Genomic DNA, 12,251 nt, shown 5'->3' on the forward strand with positions numbered 1-12,251 from the left:
CTGCTTCAGCCCCCTCTGCCTCATCACCACCGAGCTCCCAACACGTGTGCCCGTGATGTGGTTCACAGGTTGCTCTAATGGACCAGACTGCACTACTGTGCGGATGCAAAACTGGTGACAACAGTGCCCCGAGCTGGTGATTCACATAGCAGTGAAGCCCTGAGAAGAAATTTCATTTTGCCCTTCTATAATTTTGCAGTAGGAGAGTGAAATCCCTGTACCTTCTTGGCAGGTGGCTCCTTTCCAGCCGGGGGTACAAGCACACGTCCCAGTGACATGATCACAGAGCGCTCCGTTGTGACAGTCGCAGGTGTGAGAGCAGCCTTGCCCATACCTGTCCCGCTGGCAGGCTGCAACGAGAGAAGCCCCAGAAGTAATCAGAGCACACCAGAGGAGGCATCGTGCAGAGAAACCCTTAGACAGACCCTGATGCCAGGGAGATCAGCTGGAAATTGGCTGCTGATTGTACTCTTCTCACATCTTAAGGGTGCCTAAGTCCATACATTAACCATGCCTGACACTAAATAACGTGGCTTAAAAATATGTATCGTAGCACGTTCTGAGGAGGCTTTTATCAGAGGGTAGGATCTCTCCGGTGATGGATCAGCTGTCATCCCCCTGCCCTGCAGAATGTCTTTGTGCTGAACTAATGGTCCAGCAGAACCGCCAGCCTGACAGCCCGGATATTTATTTGCATCCTGGTAAGAGAACTGACAACTTCATTGTTTTCATTGTTCATTTTTCACAGTTGGATGCATCAGCTCACCCAGAGCCTCATTCTTTGGTCAGAGAGGAGTGATATTTTCAACACATTCAGCTAAGCAGCTGGCTCCCAGGTGAAAACTTAACACAACCATCTCACAAATATACACTCGCTGCAGCTCCATTTCAGTGCTGCTGGTGCTGCCGCCCATGAAGAATGGCAATGATAAAATTTTTCTGGTCTCCAGTGCACTGGAGATTTGGATAGCTTTAAATGGGGGAAAACTGACAGCCTTGCTACTCTGTTTTCTTGGAATATCACCCGCAGAATACAAAACGAGTCGCTGAAGTTGGATAGCCTCGTTGCACGGTTCTGGGTCTGCATTACAGAGGCTCTCATTCACTTGCACGAAGCTGTCAGAGCCTCTCATCCCTGCAGCACTGCTGGCATGCACTGGAGAGGCTAGAACAGCTCTGATCCGCCATCCAGAAAAGTGTCCTTCACGCGCTGAATGTGACATCTTCCAGGATCTGACCCAAACTATCACTTTCCACACAATCTCTCTGCCTCTGAGGGTGTCAGCTTGCAGAACTCGATGTAGTGCTGCAGGAGGACACATCCCAGGGGGCAGAAGGGAGGAGTGAAATCATCTTGACCTCAGGGATGAGTCTGGTTGACTCTGACCATTCACAGCCCTTTTCTTCCCATCTGAAGACTTCCAGCTTCCCGACATGGTTCTCACAGACACTATTCCTCATAGGACTTCTCAACAATGTTAATTTTTTTTCATCGCCTGGACCCCATCCACATTAAAACCACAAGAAAGTGCAGGAGCACAGTCCCATCACAGTTCAAGTTTGTTCTGCAAATGAGGCCTGATTGCCAAGTTCAAGTTGACGGGTTCAGCCCATCTTACAGAGCTCTGGCTCAGTTTTGGGAGCAGAACTCAATATTTCCACAATACAGACCAGAACTGTATCATAACCATGCCAAAGGAAAAACCAGCTCACAACCAGGTCCTCTGACTGGTTACCAGTGGTTTGTGGGAGGTTTTTGGAATATGTGTGCAAAGCTCTTGCTCTACTTACTAAGACAGAAGAGTTTTCTAGTGAAAATCCTAGTAAGAAAGCAGAAATTTCTGGAGAGGAAAACTTTAATTATTCTGCTGGGTGCACACAAACTTTTTTAGCTTCTCCGTAGGACAAACCTAATTATCAAACTACTTTTCTAAAGAATAAGATAAGTGGAATATTGCACTTGTTGTACAAAGTTCCTCAACCGAGTGTACAAATATCCCTGGGGCTTTTTCTCCTCTCTTTATGACGAGTGCAAAGGAAAGGAGCAACAGCGAGGTTTAAATTATTACACTTCTTCCTGCTTCAATTTTTTTCTCTCAGCGCCTTTCCTCTGTAAAAGGAGGAATTATTCACTTGATGTCTTTAAAATCTGCTTTTACATGCAGTGTGAGGAACACATGAAACTGGAGGCCAAAACATTCAGACTGGAAGTCAACATCTATCAAAAGTGTAGGGGAGCACAGGGTAAAGATGTGCGCTATGACTCAATAGGGTGCCCAGAAGATTGGATTTTATGCCGTTTCCACAGATTATGCTTCCCAAAATGAAGCTGCTGCTTTTAAAGAACAGGAAATTTGCAAAGTCAAGTGCTCACACACTATGAAATGTCAAAACTCTGGTTATCAGTGCCCCTGAGCAGAGACTCTGGAAGAGCCAATCTTTCTGTACTCATTTATCTTAAAAAACAATGTGGTCTCTTTTTATCACAAGGAACAGCTTCTGTGGAGGTCCTGGGGAGCCCCAGCTGCTTCAGAAAGAGGCATTCTTAGTGCCTTATATCTTCATGCCAAATATCAAGTCATCACTTCTAAATCTTTGCAGCATCATGACAGTGAACAAAACAGCTTAATTCTTAAGCACCAGCAGTACACCTAAAACTTCTTGGAAACCTGAAATACCTTAGGTGGACGCTTAAAAATTTTAAAAATAATAAAATTAAATAAAATTGCCAAATACAACCATAAGCTGAGGCAGAGCTTGCTTGGCAGATTTCATCCCAAATGATTATAACTCATTTACAAGCAACTGTAAAACACGGTTTTGTAATGGAAAGCGTTAGGCAGCTTTAACAAAAGGCATTACTGTCCATATCTCCCATAATTAGATAGAAAATTATTATAACTCATTTACAAGCAACTGTAAAGCACGGTCTTGTAATGGAAAGTGTTAGGCAGCTTTAACAAAAGGCATTACTGTCTGTATCTCCTGTAATTAGATAGCAGCGTATAAAATGCACTGCATGGCCAGCTTAGGATCAATTCAAATCCCATGATGTCAAAATTATTCCTCAATATCCTCCAGCACGTTGCCTGCAATCTGATTACTGGAAAACAAATGCTGATCTTCCAGCTGCTGAAGCTGACGAGCCCCAGGAAAGGGTAGGGTGAATATTAAATGCTGGGCAGGGATGGGGAGTCGGGGACAAGTGTACCCAGCTTGTGGTGTGATCCTTGGAGCAGCTCTGGAGCTGAGGTCAGCAGCTCCTGGAGGCATGGACCAGGGCCCAGGCCTTCATGGGACTCCCTTCTTGTTTCTGAGGGGATCTTTACCGTGCCTGTGGCTGTAAAAATCAGGCTCCTTGCAAGCTTCTCCCCTGTCCTCAAGTCCATCAAGAACACCCCAGTAGAAACAGAGCCATGTGTGACCAGACAACCTGAAAAGGGGCCCCTGCCATCTATTTGTTAGCACGTGCTGTAGTACAAGGCATTACCAGGCAGTCAAAGTCAAAATGAAGATGCATCTTGTAGCCAAGGGAAGAGCAGTTTGCCCTTCTGTGCTGCTGGCTGACCTTGCTCTTTTACTTACGGGCAGAGGCGGCCTCAGAGGCTTTGGCATCTTAACCAGCACGAGGAATAAATCAGCCTGGCACAAGGCTCTAATAGCTGTGGTACAAGAGGATAAATAGTTTCTTCCTCATGTGAGAAGAGGGCACAAGGCCATTGAGAAAGAGCTGCATTTCTTAATTGAATTTAATGAAATATGTCAGAACAGAGCTTCCCATCCCTAAGACATCCCAGAGAGCCGGGAAGGGCCAAGGAGACAGATGGCTCTATCAAAGGAGCAGGGGACTTTACTGGAGAAGCCCTTTCAGAAGACAGGCTGGGTGGTGGAGGGCAAATGAGGGAAAGATGCCAAGAGCAAGTGCAGTCCTCCAGCAGGGCTGGGTATATCACAGTACCTGGCTAGAGAACTGGATTGTTTCAATACAGGCATCATCTCTAAGTTAAATTATTTTTCTCCCGCAGAAATCTACAACCTATGGATTAAAGAAATCTCATAAATAAGTGCTCACTAACAGCAAAAGTTGGCTCTGTGTATGCTGCTGAACAAACTGGTCCTCTTACTAACCCCAAGAGTGTGGGATAATCCATGCTCGTGAAAATCCAGGAAGCCAACTTCTTTTTTTTTTTTCAAAGCAAATAACTTTCCTAAGAATTAGTTATAAAACTATTTTCTCATGGTCATATAACAAAACAGTCCCTGCTCCAATTTTTCCACGTTGTGCATTTGTAATCTGTCACTTTATAATTGATAGTCCGATGAGATACACCAGACACGCAGACACGACACTTCACCTCCTGATGCTTCACAAAAATGTAAAGCTGAGATTCCTCACACGCTCAGATATAGCACTGCTATTTAAAAACTGATGCTTAAAATATTTGAAAAGTCCCAACATCAGCCAAAAAGGAAAAAAAAAAATTGATTATTTACACTGCTACCAAAAATTGTTTCCTTTTTAGGCCTTGTTGGAGAGGAACGTGACCCGGCTACCATCATACCCTGGTGGATCACCCTCTGTTCCCAGCAGAGACCCGTGCCAGGCTGCCGAGGGCCGCGGTGGGTGTGGTACGTACGCTGCTCGCAGGTCTCTCCCAGCCAGCCGGGGAGGCAGCGGCACGTTCCCAGGACGTGGTCGCAGCCCGCAGCGTTCTTGCAGTTGCACACCTGGTGGCAGTCAAGCCCAAAAAATCCTTCTGGACAAGCTGAAAATGCGAAACAACAGTTTTTAGCAAAGTTCTCATACATACACACATATACCTATATTAGATATATAATTATTGTATCCTGAATGATAATAAAGCTGTAGACAAACCAGTGTACATGTATGTCATTCATTCCACAGAAATCCTGAATCATTCAATCTCAGGAGTGATGGTGTTCATTAAATGAGCAGTTATTCCATAAAACCTAGCGCTTTGTCTTCCTTGTTCAATAAAATCTAATATTTAAAACCCAATTCTCACTCTTGCACCATGAATACAGAATGACTGGTTTCCCAGTGGAGCCTTAAGTGATGGTTATCAGAACATACACTATCCAAGAACTTCCCACAACAACTTTGCAACTCTGGCAGGTTAGAAAAACCGGTTACCCATATGCATCTCCCTTTATTGGACTCTTCTGTTCCTTTTCTCGCCCTTTCTCTTTTTCAAGTACAGGCTCTTTATTCAAGACTATTCCTACTGCTACATCCACCAACATAAATTCAGCCCTCTAACAGAAAGCATTGCTGCCTGTTTTGGCTACAAGGAGGGGAAGAGTCTGTATCTGTAGACAGGCAAACCTGGACTTTCAAACAGGGAGGACGGTAGTGTAATGCTCGGCAACATCTGCTTTGGCTTCTTCACTCTCCAGAGCTGCTGCTCAGCTCATGATTACATCTGATTGTCTCATTTACTCAAAATCAAAAGGCTGAACTTCTTTTCATCCTGTCCAGACAACAGCTTCTTCTTTGGCATAGGAACAACTTCAGGCTTACGCCACTTTCCAAGCATGTGCTGTCTCAGAAACATGGAGAAGTACCTGACACTGATGGAAAACCTTAAAGCATCAGGCAGCCTCTGCTCAGTCCGAACTGGTGAGAGCTGTTATCAAGTTGTAAGGAAGAAACATCAGCATGTGGTTTCAATCTTTATGTCCTTTTTTATTATGGATCAGCAGTGCGGATCCACAGCATACAAGAAAGGACGTCTACTACTTGTCCTCAGGTATCTTCAAAGGCTGACAAAGTTTTCCTTTGTTTGACACAGGGACTACGGAGCATTGTCAGTTATTTTTAGACATGCATAGCATTTTTTCCCCTTTTATCTTACAAAACCAGAAATCTTACTGGGCTATCTTATGACAACGATCAACTGCAGAAGTCCCAAGAGAGAAGCAGAGTCAGTCTGTCCTGCAGCAGCGCTGGTTCCAAATCCAAATGTTGAGTGCTGCACTTCACAGGGGCTAGACATACTGTTATTAATGCATCAGTTCCTAAACACATTGTAGGACAAGTCCAAAACTCCCGCTGCCTCCAGCTCTGTGGGATAATTGTGTGGCATTCTGGGATGCTCTGTCAGATGGAGCAGTGAACTGGATAATTCTGCTGGCCTGATGCTGTAATTGGGCCTGTGCCTTGGGTTGTACAACACATACCAGAGAGGAGCAGGGAGTGAAGCTAAACAAAACTACAGCACAATGAAGACAATCATAACCTTCAAAGCAGGAGCTGCAGACACTGAGCACGTCTCAGAACAACATCAGCTGTAACAGCTGCCTTCCCAAGCAGGACCAGAGCACCCTGGTGCAGGGCAGGGAGACCTGGCTTGCTTGGTGGGACACAGTGCTTGCAACAAAGCTGAGAGCACCCATGGCTAACACAGTTACACCTTGATTCTTTCTGCTTTTGTTGGGGTGAACTGTTGGGCTGCCTGACATCAGGAGCCCATGGAAGCCCAGGCTTCCTGCAGGTCTAATACTTACATTTATTTAAAGCCATCGTTGATATATTTAGCAATCGATTACAAGAAAGAATTGTTTGGGGTCTTGGTTGTATTTTTTTTTCCCATTACGTTGTTGTGACTTTTCTGTTTATCTGTAAGCACATTAAAACAAAAGTCCTGCAGCAGTGGGTGCTCACAGTAGGCACCTTTTCTGGAGAAAATACTACTCACATTATCTACGCTTTAACAGGACAGAGGAAGGACCCAGCCATCTTCTGCTATCATAGCACAGTCCAGGTGCATAACGTTATCAACCCAGGAGGATATCTGGTGGTATCGCTAGTAGTATCACTCTCCAAGAACAACCGAAAATGATTAATTTTCCGTTGGTAATGCCAGACCTTGTGAGGAGCCATACACTATTTCTTCCATGTTCTGATTTTATCACTTGCTGGTTTCAAGAAAATGCAAAAGAACTCTTCCCTAGGTTGCTCATATGACCTGCAAACATTTCTCAGTAAATATTTTGTTTTCAGTGAAAAGGCGTATTAACTAACGTACAAATAGCTTCTGACATACAAATTAGCTACTTTGCAGCTAAAACAGTTTTGCTCCTTTTGCAGCTCTTTTTAAAGCATTGCAGGGTTCAAAAGATTCATTTTTCTAAAGGACTGAGCAGTGCTGAAAGACAGAGCAGGCACGTACCACCTTCAGAAAGGCCTAATTTTCTTTCAGAGAGTGGCTTTATAGCTTTATTCTTATCCAATATTATATGTGATCGAGCCACTCCTGGAGAGGCAGTAGTGTGATTGAATGCTGCTGGACCAGATGAAGAACAGCTGAGTGAGGCTGGCCCTGAGCAAAGCAGAGATGAGATGCTGACAGACAGACAGAAGTACTTTGAAGAGCGTGTGGCCTCTTCACAGCACCCTGCTGCTGAGGGCACAGAATTTCAGTCAATTCCTGAAGAATTCGCAGCAAGGTCTCACACAACAGCCCCTGGAGCAACACTATTTCCTAATACTGGTTGGCTTGGAAACTGTCCCATGCTGGTGGATGATGACGTAGCTTTGGGTTATGGTCATCTGTATTACTGGCAGGCAATATACGTAGGGATGAAACATAAGGAAACGCCGATTTGATCACATTATTGCGAATATCTTCTGAGTCACCATGCTGTCCCTGCTCTTTATGCTCTTTTCAGAGAAGAGTGAATCACATACAAGGCCTTGTCTTGTGTCATACCTCCTAAACACTCCGTTCTAGTCAATGGGAAGGTTTGTCTTCATCCAGTTAAACTGAAATATGACTGAAATGTTGCCCCTGCCCCAAACACCACGGCACTTTCAGGTGTGACGATGCTTTTCACTTGAGCTGGCTGCCTTGGCAGGGAATAAGATACCTCAGCATGTCAGCTGGTAACACGACTGCTCGAGGCTACAAACACAGGCTCGCTTGCCCACAGTGCCATAAATCCTCCATGAGCTTCTACAACTGCCCCTGGGCATCCGCAGAGGCAGAGGAAGCTGGATAAGCCTGGTTAACTTCACCATAAAGAGACATGCTATGAAAGCCCAACGCTGAGACTTGCGAGGGCTAAGATTACACTAACAATACTGAAAAATAATAATTAGAGATTATGGAAATTTGTGGCAAATAAAGAAATGGGGGCTCATTTCATTATCAACGCCTGTAAGGTTTTACCTTCTCCTAGGACTTTAAACCTGGAATGCTGCAAAATTTTCAGTTTCTGTGATGATGGAAAAGCCCTTCCTAGCCCCGGGATGAAGCACCCCGGGGTATGTTGGCACTCGAAGACGACTCAGCAGCTCCAGCTCTCCAGCGTTATGTTCTCACATGAGATGCCTGAAAGGCGCAGAGCTTGGCCGAAGTGGGAGGATTGTCAAGAGTACAGCAAAAAGCACAGCCCTGCCAGAAGGAAACCCTGCCAGTCTCCGAGTCACTAAAAACGGAAGTGTTACAGCTCCTCAGAGAAAAGGTGCCAGAAAGTTCTACCAAGGGCAAGCCACCCACACGTTTCCTGCGTCTTCATTTTTTTTTTGGAACCAACCAAACCATTTTAGATGAAACTTTCTATTTGAAAAGGTAAAACAGGTCAGCTCAGAGCAAACACCCCATCTTTTTGAGAGAAAACATGCAGAAAAAAGGGACTTTTGACAGCCCGAGGGTCATGAATGATAGACACAAAATTCTACCTTCCCCCCTCCACCATCTTCTTCCAGCAATTAAAAAAAAATAAAAACATCCAACTTGACTGATCTGGAAGCTGAAACTGTGTTTTTATTTTTATTTTTTTTCAATTGATATCACCCTGGTTTCCCCCTGTTTCTCACACCTACTTTGGAGCAGGATATTCAGCCTCTTTGTCCTTATTTTGATTCCTGCTGAAATGCAGATTTATACAACAGAGATAACTGTATTGCTTTAACCAGTATATTCATAAATTTGTTAGAGTCCAGCAGAGATCATCAATGTCTTTGGTACATCAAATGCTAGCAAACACCCCCCGTACAGAATGACTTAATTTCCAATTGAATGAAGTCAAGTCAGTCAGTTTGACTTGTCAGCTCCCAATGTCAAAACTATTAAAAAATTGCAAAGGAGTCACAGGACATGCACTGGGGCACGTGTAAGAACTGTGTTGATTTGTCAGTGGCCTTGGGGCACACTCCCTTGTGCATAAAAAAATAAAATAATAATAATAATAAAACAAACTTATTAAAACAGAAATTGTTTTTAAAAAGGTACATGGCATTGATACCAGAAAGTATGAGGCACACGTGGCAGCAGAGATTTGGAAATTATATTTATTTTGTGCAATAATTCCTGTTAAGGTGAGGGAAATACCAAGCCCTATTTAACTGCAGCTAGTTGGGTCCTCCACTACATCACCGGGAAGGCTGTGCAGCACCTTCCTGCCCATCAGAGGGCAGTCGGTGCCTGCGAGTGGTGCCATTTCCCTCTATCGGAGTCTAATGCTGCCTCCATAAATCGCTTGATAAGGCTGCTTTCTAAACAAAATAATTGTGGCTTTGGTTTAATGATCATCATTTATAAAATCTTCAGTCATTTAGACGAATAATTTTCAGAATGTCTGACTTCATGCTGGTTCTTTTGTATCCAAAGCCCTATTTTTTATGATCTGCACAATGACACAGCACGGCAGCAGGCTCCTTAGATGATGCCACAGACTGACTCACAATAATTTATCTAAGAAATCCTGCCCATCATTTCCAACTCTAGAAAATTATCAAGTGGTAGAAGAGGATCTGGTGGATTTATTGAAGTTAAAAGGATGTGTGTCCTTAAAGAGTTCATATGGGAAGATGCACAGCTCCATGTTTTTCTCTCCAACATTTCAGAGATGCACTAGGAGTAAGCAAATCTAAGGCAAATCAAACATCTTTGCGCTCAGTGCTAAAGTAGTATCGTGCTCCCATTAAGTTCAATGGTTTATTTAGATCAGTTGCTGCAAACTATAAAACCAGCTCTGTGGTGATCTGAAACAAGCCATGTGCATAACAAGGAAGGGGGGCAGAGCAAGCAGCAGTACCTTTTCCGCAGAAGGTCCCCATCCAGCCAGCACCGCAAGTGCAGGCTCCGCTCACGTGGTCACAGACGGCTCCGTTCTGGCACTGGCAGCTGTGCTCGCAGTTTGGGCCAAAGCTTCCCTCGGGGCATCCTGCAGTGGGGAATCAAAACCAGATGACGGGTTAATTCTGGAGCAGACCACGGATCAGCAGGGAATTTTTAGATACATGGGAATTCTGACTATTTGCAAAAGGAGAGTTGAGGTGTACAGGTAATGCCCTAAAACCGAGATCATTAAGCGCTCTCCTTGGGGTGCAGGTAAGCTGGGCTGTTTTTGTGAAAGCTTATTTTAGAAAAATGTCAGGGTGTTGAAAGCCTAAATTCTGCACAGGAAAGTAATATCTTGTGATAGTTGCAAAGCCTGCAACTCCACAGTTGCTGCTTGATGACACTGGTCTAGCACTGCTGGCTGGCACATGTCCTCTGGGATGTCCACAGCCAGGAAGGGGAAAGCTCCCAGCTTCAGTGCCTCCTCTTGAGGCCCTGTCCTCTGTTTTCCTGCAAATCCTTATTCCCCAGAAAGCTGGAGAAAATATGCAATGTGTTGGTCTCCTTCAAAAAGCTCCAAACTGAACGCTGCATAATTCACTTTCAGGCTCTGCTTTGAAAAACTCAGCCTAACGCATTACATCTGGGGGACAGATTAACAATTACAATTCCACCGCAGTTAATGTTAGCAGTTTTAAAAGATTTGCATGGTGTTCACTATCTGAAGAAATAAAACAGCATTTGAGAATGAAAATAAGTTCTTCCAGGATTATAGGAAAATCAATTAAGAAGAGGGCCGGTTGCCTAATTGACATTAGATATTTTGGACAAGCTGAAATGCAGAGATATGCTTAGGCTAAACACAATATTGCATGGCCTCTATTCAAGTTTGAAGGTACTGTGAACTTCCCTCTAGATAAGCTATGCAGATTATTGCCAGCTCTCTTAAAAAATAGTGTAGGATTTTAGCAATTATACCAAGAAAGTGATTTTCAGGCAATCTGGAAAGAATCACAGAGAACAGAAAACAGTGAGGATCCTCAAAGACACCTCTCTGCCTGCAATACAGCAGTGTTTGCTGCTGCCTCTTTGGTGCTGGAGGAGGACAGGGAGAGAATCCAGTGCAAATTTGGTCATTCCTGCAGGATAGTGACTCTTTACTAACTGGAGCCATCCCCTGGGTCTCATACAGAGGCTATACATTGGGATGGGGAACAGAAGGATATCGAGGTGCCCTATTTTTTTGCTTTCACTCATCTGTGTCTGAAAATGGGACACTGCTTAGTGGTGAACTCACTTCAATATATGTGCACTTAACAGGTGAAATGCAGTCCCAGTGTTGAATTGTATTCCAGTGCAGCAGCAGGTGGGGGCTCTCAGTGAGCTTCCTTCAAGCCTGCGGCGTTTGGCCCGGAGCCGAGACTTTCAAGGTGATGGCAATGGGTCAGTACATCTCACAAACGATTTCACAGTCCACATCACAGAGAATCTGCCCTCTGATCAGGCAGGCATGCCCAGAAACATCCCCAGCTCCGGAGAACCTGAGCTGACTGCAGAGCTGCCAGGAGAAAGAGCCTGACCTGCAGCAAGGGCCCTGGTACGCCTTGGGAGCAGGGGAGCTCTTGGATGATAACACAAACCTCGCCTCCAAGGCAGCATAAAGTGCTTAGGGAAGAGTTACTGCTTTCATAATCTTGCTCACACACACACAGATGTATGTATTATACATATATATATATATAAATACGTAATTAAAGTGGGGTAAAATGCAGACTGAAGAAAACAGCAAACCTAGAGAGGGAACATCGGGGTTGCCAAAATTTTTCTCTGAAGCAATGGCTTCATTAACTGCCTTGCCTGTGTCAGAGAAGACGAAGCCCAGCTGTTTGGCTACTTCCTATCTGCAGAGATGCCATTTTGAGAGAGGTCAAGAGAGAAAGCTAAGTGGAGCTGGCAGCTCTTTCTCTAGGAGCTGGGCTTCCCATAACTGACCTTCCATTCCCTCTGTGCCAACAGCAACAAGAGCAGCTTTCCAGGGTTTTTGTCTTAGGTCACCGTTCCAGATTAATTGTTTTGACATTTCTGTGTGACACCAGCAGTTAATTCTGCCTGCACTACCGAGACTCTGGTAGCTGGATCTGTGGTGCTGTAAGATTCTCAAAC

The 12,251-nt window shown here is 44.5% G+C and overlaps 1 protein-coding gene across 1 annotated transcript in view; it reads right to left on the reverse strand.

Moving 5' to 3' along the window:
- Positions 1-12,251, reverse strand: part of LOC311212770 (uncharacterized protein) — a gene marked incomplete at its 5' end in the record, with an annotated part of 191,444 nt that overhangs the window by 19,356 nt on the left and 159,837 nt on the right. Inside the window, 3 exons of the mRNA XM_084292377.1 lie at positions 222-350; positions 4,638-4,766; positions 10,063-10,191. Of these exons, the coding sequence (XP_084148503.1) occupies positions 222-350; positions 4,638-4,766; positions 10,063-10,191 (387 nt within the window). The remainder of the gene's footprint in view (positions 1-221; positions 351-4,637; positions 4,767-10,062; positions 10,192-12,251) is intronic.

The sequence above is a fragment of the Netta rufina genome (assembly GCF_964035555.1).
Source record: "Netta rufina genome assembly, chromosome: 9".
NCBI classification, from domain to species: Eukaryota; Metazoa; Chordata; class Aves; order Anseriformes; family Anatidae; genus Netta; species Netta rufina.